The sequence below is a fragment of the Pelobates fuscus genome, chromosome 3 (assembly GCF_036172605.1).
Source record: "Pelobates fuscus isolate aPelFus1 chromosome 3, aPelFus1.pri, whole genome shotgun sequence".
Lineage (NCBI taxonomy): Eukaryota > Metazoa > Chordata > Amphibia > Anura > Pelobatidae > Pelobates > Pelobates fuscus.
The window spans coordinates 90,611,739-90,630,983 of record NC_086319.1 but is presented as its reverse complement, the minus strand read 5'-3'; the positions used below and the strand labels follow the sequence as shown (position 1 = coordinate 90,630,983).

At 40.0% G+C, this 19,245-nt stretch overlaps 1 protein-coding gene across 9 annotated transcripts in view; it reads left to right on the top strand.

Annotated features, from left to right (window-relative positions):
- Positions 1-19,245, top strand: part of ABLIM3 (actin binding LIM protein family member 3) — a 194,487-nt gene that overhangs the window by 115,235 nt on the left and 60,007 nt on the right. For all 9 annotated transcript variants that reach the window (XM_063447347.1, XM_063447355.1, XM_063447354.1 and 6 more), the window contains exon 3: positions 16,483-16,666. In XM_063447347.1, coding sequence (XP_063303417.1) covers positions 16,483-16,666 — 184 coding nt within the window. The remainder of the gene's footprint in view (positions 1-16,482; positions 16,667-19,245) is intronic.

The window sequence follows — 19,245 nt, the reverse complement described above, 5'->3', positions numbered from 1 at the left end:
GGCACCCAGACCACTCCAATGAGCAGAAGTGGTCTGGGTGCCTGGAGTGTCCCTTTAAGGCTGTAGTGACATGTATTGAGCTGTAGTTAGGAATGAGACCCAAGTGACTAAATGCTTGGATCAATTTCAGCACACAATACTCCAAAATACCAGAGACGTAGAAAGATTTGTCTTGGTTTGTGCCTTGATTTCGATTATTCCTGTTTGCTTATAAAACATAAGTGGTTACTATATTGTAAAGGATCCAAATTGTATAGCTGGTTAAGTTAAATTATTCCATACTGATAAGTTGTAAATAAGGACGTCGATTTAATATTGTTGGAAAAGATTTTAAAATTAGTTAATAATTTTGGATAAACTTTTAAAATGATTTTTTTTTTTTTTTTTATAATTCTTTATTTTTGTAGTGCACTTAAATAAGACAGGTAAGCTTGAGGTGCCCCAAAAGCAATCCTCAGGAAATTCCCACGCTTAACATGCGGGGTATACGATTAACTGGCACAATTTTTATATTTTATCAAGCTGAGTTTAACGTTAGAGCATCAGTTGTAATGTGAGTATATCATGCAAACAGGTTTGGTTCATGCGTGGATTAGATTAGAGACAATATAAGTAATACAGGTAATGTAGTTCAGCGCTAGTGGCAACATTCAGCTAAGACAAGTGTACCTGTGGATGTTAGTACTTGCGCTTTTTCATGTTATAGGTTAATACACACAGATTGATACAGTGGTGAACAAGCTAGGTATATACATCTAACTCTAAATCATTCGTTATGACTAAATGACTTTGCTAATTGTTAGATAGATAGAAAACAAGCTTTGGTGTAGCTGAAGCTTTGCACATGTTTAATAAAACATGGAGTCACTGGAGCATGCAACTGGTCTATCTCCGGCTGCTTAATCCTATGCTTGCCGAGTGCTGCTCAAGCAGAGGAGACAATTAATAAAAGAGCAGAATAAAAGGAATGATACAAAAAAAAAAAAAAAAAAAAAATATTGAAAAATGTAGTAGGCATATCAAACTTGCGTCCATCTAGTGTGAGTCACTATAATACAGTAAAGTCTCTCTTTGGTTGTTTTTTTTTTTTTTTTTTCGTTTATCTTTTCGGAAGATCAATTCCCCCAGGCTTCAGTGATTTCCGTGCGGCCCCATATGACCTCTTTGGTTTCCCGGTCGCGGAACACTGCTAACTGCGCGTTCTTGCTGGTTCACCCGATGCCTCTTTGGGGCTGTGCTGTTCCCTGCTGCGGGTGTCTGGGTTCCTTGCTCTGCGGTCTGGGTGTGCAGAGGAAAGAAGCGGCCGTGGAGGTTACAGACTCGTCCGGCAAGCCTCCTGGGGTCATGGCTGTAAGTTGCGCTGAGCGATGCTGTGGCCGTGTTGCGATTTTTGTCAGTGCAGGCTTGACGGTCTGCCATCCCCTTAGTCTGCCTGGGTAGGTTTTGCAGCTTTTGGACCTTCGTTGGGTCATCGCTGTGCGGCGAGGCTGGCTGTGGTGTTGTGCAGTGGGAGTCCCCTTAGTTTGGCGGGGCTTGAGTTTAGGTGCGGCATCGCTCCGTTTGGGCAGTGGTGGGCCAGACCCTTTCCCGTGGGTGTCCATTTTAATAGTGGGGTTAGTCCCCTTTGTTGCTGTACCCATACGCTTCAGTCCCTGCACCGTCCCGCTAGATGAGGATTCCGCTTGCTGGGGCCACAGTAGAGCCTGCAGCTTCTCCCAGGTCTCTCTGAATATGCGGTTGTACCGTAGCTCCATGTCCCTCTCGATCGTGAGCTCGGCAGTGGAGCATGTGCCATCCGCCATTTTGTGGGCTCCGTCTGCGTTCCCTGGACTCCGTAGTCCCGACGCTCGGGCCTCGTGTGGCCGGTTGGGCATGAGGGGTAGGACCGGGATATCCCCCGCCGGTCCAGAGGGGGGGGAACAAGGGCCCTGAGTTGGTCGCCTCTTAGTTTTCGTCGGCAGGAGAGTGGCCGCTTCTCCCGCCAAGCTAGTAGGCCTCACCGGTGTGAGCGGCGTGGGTCGGGTCGATCGTCGCTTGTAATGTATCCTTTTGTTTGTCCCGATTTCCCCCATCGCTTGGCGGTCCCGGTCTGGCCTCTAGGTGCCGTTTTGGAGTAGTTATTTTGCTTTTTCAGTGGTTTGATGCAGGAGCTGTTAATGGCTGCTGCTGCTCAGCTCTGCGGTTCGGCCCCGCCTTAAAATGATTTTTTTAAATACTAAAATATAAAAAAAAAAAATTATCAATATATTGAAAAATATTGCAATTTTTAAAATATTTTTCTTAATGTCAAATCATTTCAAAGGTTTATCCAAAAATGTCAAGTAATTTAAAAAGCTCGTCTTACAATATTATATCGAGGCTGCGGTGTTAGAACATGGGAGTCGATGTTACATTGAGTATAGGGTTAACAAGACAGGCAGCTCATACAGCAGCCAGCGGACGAACGAAAGGTAATGAAATGTCTATAAGGCACCTTTATTGCTTTATAAATAATATGCAGTGTCATCCATCAGATGGCAGAGCCTAGCTCAACTCAAGGATAATGGCCAAACCATAAAGCGTTCCAGAAATGTGATCCCATTGGCTTTTCAGCCTGACTCTGCTATGTGTGGGAAAGAGATGGCTTTTTACAAACATGCACAATGGCCTGCTCTTAACACCTTTATTGCTGGATGGAACGGGTTCCTTTCTCCACTCTAAAAAGCATTTTGTCATGTTCCATTACTCCATTATGGAGAAAACGTAATGTCAGATATTAATCAGGAAATTGCTGGGGGGAGATGACTTCATTAGGCTATACCTTTACACTATTGACAGGCTATAGATTAACCAGACAAGTGTAATCACTTATCCAACTACAGTCAGTATGCAATCTACAAAATGCATGCTATCATGTCACTAGTGCTTTATAATATCTCTATGGTTAGATAGGTTTCAAGTGTTTTTAATGCTCTTTTTGTGCGTATCTGGTATATGAGACTTTGAAACCTAGAGTATTACTAGTAAATGCCAAAACACATGTACATACAGTAGTACCCCCAAGTCCCGTCACGTGATCCCAGATGCAGGGTACTATGTACACAACATAATATTTTCAATGATGCAAAGTTGTTATGGTTCTTAATGCATACTTTTTGTTGTCATGCATGTTTTTTCTCATTCTTCCAATACCAATTATTTTCCTTGCTTCTTTGAGATACCTGAATTTGGCTGTAAGGGCAAGGTGATCAAATTATCATTAATTATTATTATTATAATTAATATGGCCCTGTGGAAGATAACTATCATGTAGCTCTAAGAAGAAATACATTTAGATTATAGTAAATTGGAGGATATAGTTAAAAAAAAAAAAAATCATGTATTTAAAAAACCTATAGATAGAGTTGTAGATTAAATTATAGGACAAGAGATGTTAAGCATTATTATCAATGTCAGAAAAAACGTTGAGGGCATCGCGTAACAAAACATGAAAAGAATTGTTTACTTTGTTACAGTAAAGTAAATGTGTATGGTATTATTTACTGTGTTCTAGAAAATAAAATTATATAATATACATTGCCTGTGATTGGTACCACTGACCCACATTATAGGCATCCAGGGCACTTCATCCTTGTGTTTTGCATGAGGACGTCCATCGCTTCTAAATCCCCTTTCCTACGAAGGGGAAGGCCTAATGGGGGAGTGTTTATCCCTTTTATGGACAACAGGGGTGGGAGTGCAGGTAGAGGGACACTTAAGTGTTGGGAATACATCTTTGTATTCCTAAAGCTGAAGTGTTCCTTTAAGACGAGCAGTGCTGGATTATATTAAAGGACCACTCTAGTGCCAGGAAAACATACTCGTTTTCCTGGCACTAGAGTACCCTGAGGGTGCCCCCACCCTCAGGGACCCCCTCCCGCCGGGCTCTGGAGAGAGGAAGGGGTTAAACTTACCTCTTTTTCCAGCGCCGGGCGGGGAGCTTTCCTCCTCCTCTCCATCTTGATCGCGACGTCATCGGCTGAATGCGCATGCGCGGCAGGAGCCGTGCTCGCATTCAGCCGGTCGCATAGGAAAGCATTTACAATGCTTTCCTATGGACGCTTGCGTGCTCTCACTGTGATTTTCACAGTGAGAATCACGCAAGCGCCTCTAGCGGCTGTCAGTGAGACAGCCACTAGAGGATTTGGAGGCTGGATTAACCCTCATTATAAACATAGCAGTTTCTCTGAAACTGCTATGTTTATAAAAAAAGGGTTAATCCTAGAGGTACCTGGCACCCAGACCACTTCATTAAGCTGAAGTCGTCTGGGTGCCTAGAGTGGTCCTTTAAGCTTTATTATATGATAATTAATTAAACTAAACAATTACAAAATATACATTTCAAATATGAATGATAGCCGCATTTAAGTGAAATTGACACCAGCTTATACTGTAGCAAGTGCCAAATTAAGCAACAAATATATAATTTCTGTTTAGAAATTGATAAATTTGAAGTATATTGGCAACATGGTAAAGGGCAGTAACAAAATAATATTGAAAATATTTTAGAATGTAAAAATTCTTGCATTTATTTTAGCAGTTTTTTTAGCAATTGAATTGGCAGACTAATAAAAAGTAATTAAAAAAGTAATTGCTTGAAATTATGTTTAACAGAAGTATTCCAGAAGAGAATGATTCAAGATTCTTTTTGGAACAACCATGCAGTCTGATTACTAATTATCTAATATTGACTTGAATGAAATGTGAAATGCTGAAAAAAAAAACATTGCAATGAGAACAATCTGCACACTTAATCATGTCCTTGTGTATAACTTGTATATATGTCTAGTATTGCAATTTTTGTAATACATATTTGTGTCTGTGTATATATAAAACATATGATTTATATGTTCAATATGTATGCATTGATGAGCGACAACATGAAAACCACATGCCTAATATCGTGTAGGTTCCCTTCATGCTGCCAAAACAACTCTGATGTATCGAGGCATGGACTCCACAAGACCTCTGAACCTGTCCTGTGGTATCTGGCACCAAGACATTAGTAGAAGATCCTTTAAATCATGCAAGTTGCTAGGTGGGGCCTCAATGGGTCAGATTTGGTGTTCCAGCATATCCCACATATGGTCATTCTCAATGAAATTTGGGGAACTTTGAAGCCAAGGCAACACCTTGAACACTTTGTAATGTTCCTCAAACCATTCCTGAACAATTTTTGCAATGTGGCAGGGTGCCTTATCCTGCGAAAGAGGCCACTGTCATAGGGGAACACCATTGCCAAGAAAGGGTGTACATGGTCTGCAACAATCTCTAGGTAGGTGGTACATGTCAAAGTAACATCCACATGAATGCTACTACCCAGAGTTTCACAGCAGAACATTGCCCAGAACATAACACTGCCTCCGCTGGCCTGCTGTCTTCCCATAGTGTATCCTGCTGCCACCTCTTTCCCAGGTAAACAAAGCATATACACCTGGGCATTCAACTGATCTAAAAGAAAACATAACAAGACCATAACAAGAACAATGAACCTTCTTTCATTGTTCCCTGGTCCAGTTATGACGCTAACATCTCCATTGAAGGTGCTTTAAGTGGTGGACAGGTCACTCTGACTGGTCATCATGGGCACTTTGGCTGGTCTGCTTCTACACTGCCCCATACGCAACAAACTGTGATGCGCCATGTGTTCTGATATCGTTTTATCCCAGCCAGCATTCATTTGTTCAGCAATTTGAGCTATAGTAGCTATTTTGTGTGATCAGACGAGACAGGCTAGCCTTCGCTCCCCACGTGCATCGATGAGCATTGGATGCCCCTGACACTGAGTCCAGTTCACTGATTGTCCTTCCTTGCACCACTTTTGGTAGGTACTAATCACTGCATACTGAGAACACCTCACAAGACTTGCGTTTTGGAGATCTCTGACCCAGTCATGTACCCATCACTATTTGGCGCTTGTCAAAGTCACTCATATTTTTCTAGTTGCCCATTTGTCCTGCTTTCAACTCATGAAATTCAAGAACTGACTGTTCACTCGCGGTCTTGTATATCCCACCCCTTGACAGGTGCCATTGTTACAATATAATCAATGTTATTCACTTTACCTGTCAGTGGTTTTAATGTTGTGGCTGATCAGTGTTTATCACTATTGTATAGTAGAATAAATGCTATAAAATATGTAAAGCATCATGCAAAATAGTGTAATAGTTTTTAGAATCAGTGAAATCCCAGATAATTCTATTTTATTACACCGTATTCTTACTGAGATGCTCAGCTTTTTCTAGTACCGGTAGGTTTCTAGATTATGTTAATTCACGTGCAGATATAATGTGCTGCTCAGCGTGTAATTTAAGGTAACAGTGCAGCTTCCGATCTGTGAAACTGCTGATATCCGTTCAATACACTCCCTGCTAACTATCAATAACATGGCCATCTATAGAAATGAATTAAGATTATTTATTTGTATACTCTGGTAGTATGACCTCACCCTATAAAAATGGTAGCTATTATGTTTATATACTAGCAGTAATTATAAATAATAAATGTTAAATAACCAATAAATAATGATCCGGAAAGTCAAGCAGGCAATAAATGATTGAAGGAAAATGTGTCAGTCATATTTTTTTAGTCATTTTCTGGTGCATGCAGCGGAGTGTAATTTTCTGAGATTTTATTGAATCCGACCATCATGCCTGTATTTTATGAAGGTCAAATGGACAATGTCATCACTTAAGTCAATAACTCATTCTTTATAGGGATATCATAAAACTGCTATAAAAAGGAAGTGATGTCAGACAGGAAGCAATGGCATGATCAGAATTGGTATGATCATGAAAAAGATACAAACTTTGCTTATATAAAAGGCTAACAAGGAATATGAAGGTTAAATAACAAAAATAGCCCCTTTTTTGTCAATTTATAGGACTACAATTATTAAAAAGTGTTGAACTAATTTCAGAATAAGGACTGCCTGATATGGCTAATTTTTAACAATATTATAATAATAATTATATAAATGATATCATTTGACAATATCTGTGTGCCGCTTTATGCGGTTAGGGGTTAATTTATTTTTAAAAGAACAATGTCAAAATGTTTTAATAACTTGGTCATTTCAAGTTCAGAGCTCCTAGAGGTGTGAAAAGTGCAAAATGTAAACAGTGTTGTTTCTCACAGATGGCATTGTATTCATTAAAAAAAGCTGAAGGGGCGGTATGTATGCCCTCAAACAACTTTATTAAGATGAAGTGATTTTGGTGTTGTGATTTTACTATAAAGAAGTTTCAATGAATCTGTTTATCGTTTTTACCAGATTACTTAGAAATGATTTGAATAATCTATCTTGTGTAGCCTAACCTCATTGCTGTTTGTTATAAGGTACAAATTGAGAGGTGCTGGTGAGCCGGATTCATTTTATCTTATTATGATCCAGTGGACTGAGCGTGTGATCTGCACCTCTGGAAGGTCTAATCAGTGTACGTGCTAGTTTCGGCCTGCCACTCTGTGCCAACCGTGATCTGCACTTGCTCAAGGTGCAGACCACAGGCTCCCTTCATATAGTAAGGGAGCACATTGCTGGTCGTGTGTCCTGAGCAGCTGACTTTTTTGCCCTCACAACAGTGACAACAGTTTGTTAAAGATCTGGAGTGTTTGTGCTAGTGACACATTGTTTATCATTGGTGATAAGTTTAGCAATATAAAAGGCATTTAAATTCATTTGTTTGACCAGCAGCCTTGCATTGCCTTCATGCAGGGATACCTTTGTGCAGAAATTAACTGCTGGTTAATCAGACAGGAATATCTTTCAAACACAGCCAGGGTTTACAGAAGCGAACTTGCCAGGGCTTGGGAGCGATTTTACCCTTTCAAACGCAGGAAATAATAAGTGTGGCATGTGTTACCTTCCTGCCTTTTTAATAATAAGGCACTGTCATGTCCGTATCCATTTTTTTAACCCCCCTCCCGACTCCACTACATTTAATTGACCCCCTAGTCATCCCAAATGCCCCTATGCCCCCCATATTACTTTGTATATTACTTTATTTTGTGCCTGGACCTAGGTCCTGGGCGCCGCCATCTTTGTGTGGGCAGATGAAGGCCCTGAGGGATACATCATCTGCCCACACTAGATAGCGCTGTGAAATTCCCGGCATGCCCAGTTTAGCATTCGCGTTTGTACGAAATTCGGAAGGGAATTTCGTTTATTCATTAATTCGTCAGAAAGACGAATTAATGAATTCATAGAAATTTCAGACGGACAAACAATAAAATATGTAAAGCATCATGCAAATTTTTTGGCAAAATAGTGTAATAGTTTTTAGAATCAGTGAAATCCCAGATAATTCTATTTTATTACACCATTTTCTTACTGAGATGCTCAGCTTTTTCTAGTAGGTTTCTAGATTATGTTAATTCACGTGCAGATATAATGTGCTGCTCAGCCTGTAATTTAAGGTAACAGTGCAGCTTCCGATCTGTGAAACTGCTGATATCCAATCAATACACTCCCTACTAACTATCAATAACATGGCCATCTATAGAAATGAATTAAGATTATTTATTTGTATACTCTGGTAGTATGACCTCACCCTTTAAAATGGTAGCCATTATGAATATGTGTTCGTTTGTTCGTTCAGCTTATTACTAGGAGGCAGCTACCTGCGCGCAGCTCCCTCCTTGTAATATGTAAAAATAGAAGCAGCAAGGAGCAGTGCTCCCCGCCACTTCCTGAGCCCCCCGATGTCCTCCCTCACTCTATGAGGGTCAATATGGGGCCTCTATTAGTTATTGGGTGGGACATAGTGTTTCCCCCGAAGCCCCGCGAGTGGGGGCTATTCAATTCTCTCTCTCTCTCTCTCTCTCTCTCTCTCTCTCTCTCTCTCTCTCTCTCTCTCTCTCGCTATATATATCTCTCACTCTATATATATATATATATATATATATATATATATATATATATATATATATATATATATATATATATATATATGAAAAAATGAAAAATGCTCTTGCACTCGCACTGTAATCCCTTAGTAACCGGGTGCTAGCATGCCAAGGCTAGTAGTATCCATGCTTCCAAAAAGGATGCAGCACACTCGGATTTAAAAGTCCAAATTTTATTAATACGAAGTTAAAAACTATCAACTTTTCAGTCCTGCATAGATGACTTTCATCAGGATCAAATACCAATCCTGATGAAAGTCCTCTATGCAGGACTGAAACGTTGATCGTTTTTAACTTTGTATTAATACATTTTGGACTTTTAAAACCCGAGAGTGCCGCATCCTTTTTGGAAGTATATATATATATATATATATATATATATATATATATATATATATATATATATATATATATATATATATATATATATATATATATATATATATATATAAATCCACGAGTGCCGGTAAAATTCCACAGCGCTTTGCAATATATCATAAAAGAGGGAAATTGAAATGGGACAATTACAAAATGTTACAGGAACAATAAGTTGATGAGGACCCTGCTCAAAGAAGATATATATATTATATATATATGATATATATATCTTCTTTGAGCAGGGTCCTCATCAACTTATTGTTCCTGTAACATTTTGTAATTGTCCCATTTCAATTTCCCTCTTTTATGATATATTGCAAAGCGCTGTGGAATAAGTTGGCGCCATTTAAATGGCGATAATAATATTATATATATATATATATCAGGGCTCGACAAATCCCGGGCACGCCAGGTCGCTATGGCGACTAGACGTTTTGCCCTTGCGTCTGGGATTTGTTAGCCTTTTACCTTTTAAGTACCCGCCCGCAGGAGCATGGAAGCGGCCGGCTCAGGGAGCATGTATCTGACTGTCCTGGGCTGTATATAGGCGGCCGGCTCAGGGAGCATGTAGCCGGCCGCCCTGGGAAGAATGGGGGGGAGGGGACGGCCGGCTCAGGAAGCATGTGGCGGACCGCCCTGGGCTGTATGGAGGCGGCCGGCTCAGGGATCGTGGAGGCGAGAATGGAGGAATTGAGGTGGCAGACAGGGGCAGCGTGCGAGGGAGCAGTGATCATCCTGCAGTTCCTCTCTGCTCCCTCTCGTTGTGTAATGACGTCATCACTGCAAACAGTGCGAGGGAGCAGAGAGGAACTGCAGGAAGATCACTGCTCCCTCGCACACAGGAATAGCAGCCCCACTGGACCCCAGGGAAAGTCCACTCAGCTCTCCCAAAGGTAGGGAGACTGGGTGGATTAAAATTTAAAAATATAAATTTGTGAGTCTTAGAGAAAGTGTGTGTGTGTTTGTGCGTGTGTATGTCTGTCTGTCAGAGAGTGTGGGTCTGTTTAGGTACCTGCGCCCCTCCGATCACATGATTGGTGTTTTTACTCACCTTTTTTCCCACGCCATGCTGGTTTCGCCGTGGCTTGTCCCGACTTCATAGCTGAGATCTTAATGATCTCAGCTAAGCCAATGCTTTCCCATAGGAAAGTATTGGGAGGATATTACGCATGTTCTCTATGGGTTACATTCAGCGCCTCCATGCAGAGCACTAGTGAAAAAATCTCAGGCACTCACTGTGATTGATTCCATGCAGAGCACTGACACAGGACTCTCTAGTGGCCAACTGATTGACTGTCACTAGAGGTCTTAGTAGGCAGCAATGTAAACGCTGCCTTTTTGCAGAAAAGGCAGCGTTTACATTGAAAGGGCTACAGGGACAGGCTATAGGCACCAGAACAACTACATTAATCTGTAGTGGTTCTGGTGACTATAGTGTCTGTTAAAAATAACTAGCTCCTAACTTTTTTAGCTGGCTCCTAGATTCCAAACAAATTTGTCAAGCCCTGATATAGATATAGATATATATATATATAGATATAGATATATATATATATATATATATATATATATATATATATTGTATGAGGACTATGTCTTACTTTACATTAGAGTAAGCATGAATGCCAGGGTGAAGTCAGCATTATTCTAGGGATGAAATAAAACACCTTCATCCCCATGATCTCATTTCACAGTCCTTGTTCTGCTTCAGGAATTAAACTAAGCAGGAGAATTCTATGGAACAAAAGCTGCGTGAGCGAGCCAGTCTGCTGAGCCAGGTTACACGGTCCCTTTGAAAGAAACCACACACAACCCTGTAATGGAATCTGTACAGAACATAGTGCTGATTTAAAAAGGCTCTGGCCCAGCTCTGCCAGAAACTAATAAGTAATAAATCCTACATGAGCCGAACAGCATTATTCTATCATTTTATTGCTTCAAGGGGGGCTATGACATCGTGAGGATATATTAGTTTTATCATTGCTTCCCTTTACAGGCTTTTATTGCTATTAACCCAATAAGTGCCACTTGTGTAGGCATCCCTGTAAGGCAGGGTTAGTGTGTGTCCTACGTTATTAGGCTTTTGAGAATTGTGCTAGTGCAGTCTAAGCTATATATCACAGCTAAGCTGCAAGCAACAGAGGTAAACGTCTGGTTAAAAAGCTCTGTAGATGTCACGATTGACTTTTCGCAATAAAAGTGACATTTATAGTTTGCTGGTGGTTAATTAGCATTGCTTTGTTTAGTGTCTTGTAATTGGTTATTAATGGATAAAGTATGTGTGAAGTTATTTATTTAACAGGAAATGGACAGCGACCTGGAGAATTTTCCTGTTCTGCTTTTTTGTTGTTGTCTTTTTTATTATTCCGCACAATATTCCGATGACTGAATTACCCCACTAGTGTTTTGCATTACAAAAAGGCATTTTTAAACAGATGTTGGAGCTGCTAAGGAATTATTGTATTTGCAATGCCCAGTAAGCACTTTAGACTACCTTTTCAAGCCAGTTCTGTGTTCCTTTGCTAAATATGTAGACATATTCACATTGTCCCCTGTCACACCTGCTTAGTATCAACGTTTATTGATGGTTTAATATTTTAATTATGATTCCGAAAGTGGCTTTATGATTAGTAAGACTACGATGGTTAAGACATGAGTATATTTCGTAACCATCTGTTTACTGATTGCATGCTTGATATATTTGGTATTATTGCCTAATATTAGTATTAGGTTTCTAAAAAAAAAAATATATAAATAAGGTAGATTTAATTAAATAGTGTACATATAAAGCATATATATATATAATGAATATTGCAGCAGCAGCTCCACTTTTAGAAGTACAGGGAGGTCAGAATTATTAGGCAAGTTGTATTTTTGAGGATTAATTTTATTATTGAACAACAACCATGTTCTCAATGAACCCAAAAAACTCATTAATATCAAAGCTGAATATTTTTGGAAGTAGTTTTTAGTTTGTTTTTAGTTTTAGCTATTTTAGGGGGATATCTGTGTGTGCAGGTGACTATTACTGTGCATAATTATTAGGCAACTTAACAAAAAACAAATATATACCCATTTCAATTATTTATTTTTACCAGTGAAACCAATATAACATCTCAACATTCACAAATATAAATTTCTGACATTCAAAAACAAAACAAAAACAAATCAGTGACCAATATAGCCACCTTTCTTTGCAAGGACACTCAAAAGCCTGCCATCCATGGATTCTGTCAGTGTTTTGATCTGTTCACCATCAACATTGCGTGCAGAAGCAACCACAGCCTCCCAGACACTGTTCAGAGAGGTGTACTGTTTTCCCTCCTTGTAAATCTCACATTTGATGATGGACCACAGGTTCTCAATGGGGTTCAGATCAGGTGAACAAGGAGGCCATGTCATTAGATTTCTTTTATACCCTTTCTTGCCAGCCACGCTGTGGAGTACTTGGACGCGTGTGATGGAGCATTGTCCTGCATGAAAATCATGTTTTTCTTGAAGGATGCAGACTTCTTCCTGTACCACTGCTTGAAGAAGGTGTCTTCCAGAAACTGGCAGTAGGACTGGGAGTTGAGCTTGACTCCATCCTCAACCCGAAAAGGCCCCACAAGCTCATCTTTGATGATACCAGCCCAAACCAGTACTCGACCTCCACCTTGCTGGCGTCTGAGTCGGACTGGAGCTCTCTGCCCTTTACCAATCCAGCCACGGGCCCATCCATCTGGCCCATCAAGACTCACTCTCATTTCATCAGTCCATAAAACCTTAGAAAAATCAGTCTTGAGATATTTCTTGGCCCAGTCTTGACGTTTCAGCTTGTGTGTCTTGTTCAGTGGTGGTCGTCTTTCAGCCTTTCTAACCTTGGCCATGTCTCTGAGTATTGCACACCTTGTGCTTTTGGGCAATCCAGTGATGTTGCAGCTCTGAAATATGGCCAAACTGGTGGCAAGTGGCATCTTGGCAGCTGCACGCTTGACTTTTCTCAGTTCATGGGCAGTTATTTTGCGCCTTGGTTTTTCCACACACTTCTTGCGACCCTGTTGACTATTTTGAATGAAACGCTTGATTGTTCGATGATCACGCTTCAGAAGCTTTGCAATTTTAAGAGTGCTGCATCCCTCTGCAAGATATCTCACTATTTTTGACTTTTCTGAGCCTGTCAAGTCCTTCTTTTGACCCATTTTGCCAAAGGAAAGGAAGTTGCCTAATAATTATGCACACCTGATATAGGGTGTTGATGTCATTAGACCACACCCCTTCTCATTACAGAGATGCACATCACCTAATATGCTTAATTGGTAGTAGGCTTTCGAGCCTATACAGCTTGGAGTAAGACAACATGCATAAAGAGGATGATGTGGTCAAAATACTCATTTGCCTAATAATTCGGCACTCCCTGTAAAGTCTGTGTCAGCTAGTTAATCAGTGCCAGAAGGGGTAAAACAAAAAAAGCACTTTAAGTAAGCAAACTAGTATAGCTCAATATAGAACAAATATACCAAATTGTCTCTGGGCACAAACCATGAATTTTTGTCAAACCATTTAGAAGCAGTTTAAAATGTGACCCTCTTCCTGGCAACCAGAGGCCGCATATTCAGAAGGATTAATAATGCAAAATTAACACATCAATGTCCAATCTGAACAGCAGTGATTGGCTGAGGGCTGCAGGTGAGTGCACCCAGCACTGTAAGCCAATCCAAATAAACAAATCCTGCGCTCAAACTCCCATTACTCCTGGGCGGCAGCAACGACCATAGTACACACCAGCCAAAATACATATAGTAAAAACCAAAGAAAAAAAGTTACCTGCGCTCTTTCCACATCCCTATCTATTTTTAAACAAATTGAGGTTTTTAGTTACCTCCAATGGCCATGAGAGGGTATGCCCACCTGCCACATCAAAGCAGAACTCTAACCATTTACCATTTATTTTTTATATACATCCCTACATGCTTATGAACCCTTAATAGGGAACACATGGGATGGGCAGCAGCATTGCAACTATTAAAGGAACGCTGTAGCATTAGGAATACAAACCTGCATTCCTAATGCTGTAGTGCCGCTGTCCCTAGGAATATATAGGTACTATCACAGAGGTCTTTCATGAGCCACTGCCCGTGCTTCTAGTCTGTACCTTTTTCGGTGAGCTCGGGCATTATCAATAATAGATTTGGAGTGTTGCTGTGGTAACCCATGCAATGCTCTGACACTATCAGAGAACCAGAACTGCATACAAGAATATACAAGGTCTGCCTCTGGCAACGGTGCAGACTAGAAGAGCTCACTGCTGCACCACCAGCAATTGAAAGTGTCCCCCTCCCTGGCCCAAGGTAACAAGAGGGAGGGAGAAATATAAAATATATGATGTTAGTTGCTCCCCCACCCCCCTTCACACAGCATATCCTACCCTACACTACTTCACACATATATGCGCGCTGCTGTTGTTTTTGTTGCTGCCATTCTTTTTATAGTTGCTGATATGATCTGGTATGAGAGGTATATGGGGTCGAGGTGTGACACCAGGAGTTACCCCGCTGGTTGACACCAACTCTATTGATGCCACTGGGACAGATAGTGAGGAAGTAAAAAATCAGAAATGTGACATCTCTAGCTCGGGACTAGGCTTAGAGTGCTGAGAAGTCATATGGTATTTTCAAACCATTTGAAATCTGTTTGACAAAAGCCAGAGCTATTGCATCCATAGCCGCCACCCAGCAACAAAACCACGGTAATGAATTGTAGTGGTTATGGTGCTTGAGGGTGTACTTTCAAAGGAACAGATCAGGGTGGAATCAATCTTTTTTTAATACATTATAAATTATGTAAAAACCATCAACTAATAAACAATTTAATTGTTTGAAGTCCCTGCATATTCGAGAAATCCCCAACTGGTGCACCGTCATCATTGATCCATAGCACTGTTTATTTTTACCGTAAGCAGTGTTTTAAGAGCCCAGCAAGTGTTTCTGTGAGTTGAGTTGAGTTTAGTTTTCAGCTTTCTATCATAGACAGCTAATAGCTGAACTGCATCTCCCAAATACCTCAGTCGCACATCAGTGATTTAGACGCACCTGGTGACATGGAGTGGCCCTATAATTAGGTTAAAGAGAAAGGAGAAATACAGGCGGTATCCAAGGTGGGAGTGATATGTCTTCTCAATAAGATAAAATATTGGTCTGCTGCACATCCCCTTCTCCCACAAGCTTGGCCTGGAGAAAAATTAAAAAAGCACTATAGTGTCATGAACACAAATGTGTATTCCTTACATTATAGCTCTAAAACAACCGTTTAAGTCCCCGACCCCGCTTAGCTCGGGTTAGAAAGGTGATTTACTCACTTTTTTACAGTGCTGCGCAAGGCTCTTCGCATCTGTCCTGCCCCCTATCCACCTCCTGCCCCTATTCCAGTCAATCTAATGCTTTCCCATAGGAAAACATTGGGAGGCTGTTGCATATGCAGAGTGTGGAGATGCTGAACGGCAGTGCTGCATACTATGCAGAACGGCCCTAGGAATCACCTCTAGTGGCCGTCTGAGTGTCCACTAGAGGTATTCTTAGGCTGTAATGTAAACACTTCCTCTTCTCTGAAAAAGTAGTGTCTACATTAAAAAGCCTGCAGTACTGACTATACTCACCAGAACAATTACATTAAGCTGTAGTTTTTTTTGGTGACTATAGTGTCCCTTTAAAACCCCTTTGTGTTATTATATAGTTTGGTACTATATTTATTTTGATTACCCTTTCCTGTTTTCTTTAATGATCCGCATAGTCAATATGGATCCTATTTAAACGTCTCTTATTGTTACATATGCAACTAGTGAGAACATTTAAATGTCGAGTGAAGTTAATAAGCAGTAAGTATTAATGAAAGCGTAATGGTAGCAATGAATTTTGTCTAAACTATGTAATCAATATAACATGCATTTTTCATGCACATCTAAGAACCGTGTATGCTAGTTAGACAAAGCTATTCTTGGAACTGTCTTGTTTTGATCTTGGGGAAATGTGAATATATTTTACCATTGATCTTTTACAGTCTGTAAATAATTATTCCTATCTTATCAAAGCTATTTCATGCCTGTTATGGGGGTTTAGTAAAATTATCATTAATGTCTTTTCATGCAGTCTTTAGATTCCATTAAAAAAAAACTAACATTATGTATTCTTTTTATTTTGCCACTAGTTTGCGGCTGTGATTTGGCTCAATCCGGCTTTTTCTTTAAGAATGGAGAATATATTTGTACACGGGATTACCAGCAGCTCTACGGGACCCGTTGTGACAGTTGCCGGGACTTTATCACAGGAGAGGTTATTTCAGCCCTTGGACGGACATATCACCCAAAATGCTTTGTGTGCAGCATGTGCAGGTAAAACATATGCATGGAATTTCCTTAGTAGTCTGGCAGATCACGCTAGTAACCTGTACAAAGCTACTCATTAATGTGTGATTTTTCAGGAACTCCCAAGTTAATTTCAAATTTCAGGCAAAAATAGCAGCACTGCAAATTTTGCTGATTTGGATAATTTACGAATTGAGCTCCTTTGGCGTGAAATTTGAACTCTCTGTAAATTAACGTTCAATTCCAGACAATTCACACTTTAGTGACTAGCCATATTTATATAGGTAGAGCACTCAGTTTTAGCTATTGAATATGTTTTCACATTACAACAATGTTATTCATATCAGAAATCAAGATGAGTGTTAGAATGTGTTTGTTTGTTTTTTTCAAAACCGTTGGTAGAACCGTTTAACTTTCTTTGAGTACAATCTTATACTTGCAGGCAGTGTTCATTTTGTCGACTAACAATTTTAGTCGACTAAAATTTTTGAGATTTAGTAGACTAAAACTAGACTACAAATAAAACAATTCAGATGACTAAAATAACATTTTAGTTAAAAGACCATGACTAAACTAAATTGACATTTGCCGCCAAAATTAACACTGCACAGAGGGGCTGTTGAAGGTGCAAAAAAGACAGAGCAGGGCTTGGGAGAGAGACCCCTAAGGGGCTGGGAGGACACAAAGAGACACAGAGGGGCTGTGGAAGGGGCAAAAGAGACAGAGCAGGGCTTGGGAGAGAGACACCTAAGGGGCTGGGAGGACACAGAGAGACACAGAGGGGCTGGGGAAGCGGCAAAAGACAAACAGAGAGTCTTTAACTAAACCCATTTGATTTTAGTCGTGTCAACTAAAATTACTGTAGATTGAGTTGACTAAAACTAAAACAATTCAGATGACTAAAATAAAAATAAAACTAAAATGGCTAAATGGCTTTTAAGTCAAAAGACTATGTCTAAAATCAAATTGAAATTTGCCACCAAAATTAACACTGTTTGCAGGCCTAGAATGCCCCAGTCAAACGGTAATCTGACAGAAGTCATCAGTGTGGGACTTAAAGCCTGACACTTGTACTACTTAGTAAATCCTTGTTCTGCATACTGCAATGCACATACTAAGTTTGGTTCTTGATACACTTAGTATTAATGTATCTGTCAGCTGTCTTGGTAAGTGCATGCCAGCCTTGGGCTGGGTATTTGCATGCAGATGAGCGTGTTCTGCTGTCGATGACTGGTGAAGGTTTTAAATATAGGCCTATGAGCATATTGGGCAGTAGTCCAAAAACCTTTGATATCATCATTTTCCGTAGCTTTGAAAAACAGCCAGTGCTTGCTCAAAGCTAATGATAAGGTCAAAAGTATAGTTTACTCCAACTTAGTCTTAGACTGTGCAAAAAGGAAGTTTATACTGCAAATACAGGTTATTTTGAAGGTATGTATTTGCATATATGGATATATCTACTGGCAAGCATAGCTCATGTAATAATCTTATATTTATTTTCCTGCATATTCTGCATCTCCAATATTGTGAATAAAATGCAACTATCAAAATAGCACCTTCAAATGACTTCACTGACGATTATATGTATAGAGAGGGATATCCACATGCATCTTGCAGCATAAGAGTCACATTTCCATTTAGACACAGCAGCTTCTATCTGTATTTTATATTAGCTTTTACATTCTTTTATTACTTTATTTTTATGAATGAAATGATTACTGGGCTAGGATTTTCTGCAGTCTCTACGAGAGCAATGGAAAACCCGGGATTTAGTAAAAACAAGCAAAGACCAGAATAGAATTAACAATTCTCCGTCAGTACAAATAACATCCTGCTTTATTCCAAATTGTGCATTATTGGGTAAGAGGGAGGGACGGGACAAATAGAAACCGCGTTACACTCTTAATTTGTACCTCATAAAACATAGAGCACCAGGATTAAATACACATTGTCAGCCATTTTCTGGTCCCTGGAGAAACTGCAGTCTGTAATAAAAAGAAATTCAGAGATTACAATTAAAGAAAACAATTATAATTTTCATTTTATTTAATCTATTGTACCCATAAGGCCTAAATAAAGGAGGGTCGCGTCATTTCAGGATCGTCCCTTTAAGGTTACTAGGCAATACGTTATTGTACAGAAGGTTTCATAGAGACATCTCTAGTAGTTAACATGAGACGTTTACCTCTTGCTGCCCCTTATTAGAGATGATAGCTACAGAGCGGGGCGAGGCTGGGAATGCGGCTGTGCTATCATCTATTTTAAGGTTTTCTTGAGAACAACTGTGCATGCATATAACTCCCAGGAAAGATATCCGGCCCCAGTAAAGACAGTCCGTGGAACACCAGTCAGCTGTCAAGACTCCCGGGCAGAGTACATACTCTAGAGAACCTCTACCGACACAGTGCAATGTTTCACTTACTGATCCCTGCTTGTTACAGTGGCGTCGCTAAGCACATGTAAAAGAAAGTCTGTTCAAAGACAGACGCAGACAGTTTCATGTCTCTTAAACTCTATGTGGATATTCTACTAAGTGCATATATTGTTAAAACTTAATTGAAGGGAAATTGCACTTCAACTAGAACATCGTAATATTTATATATATT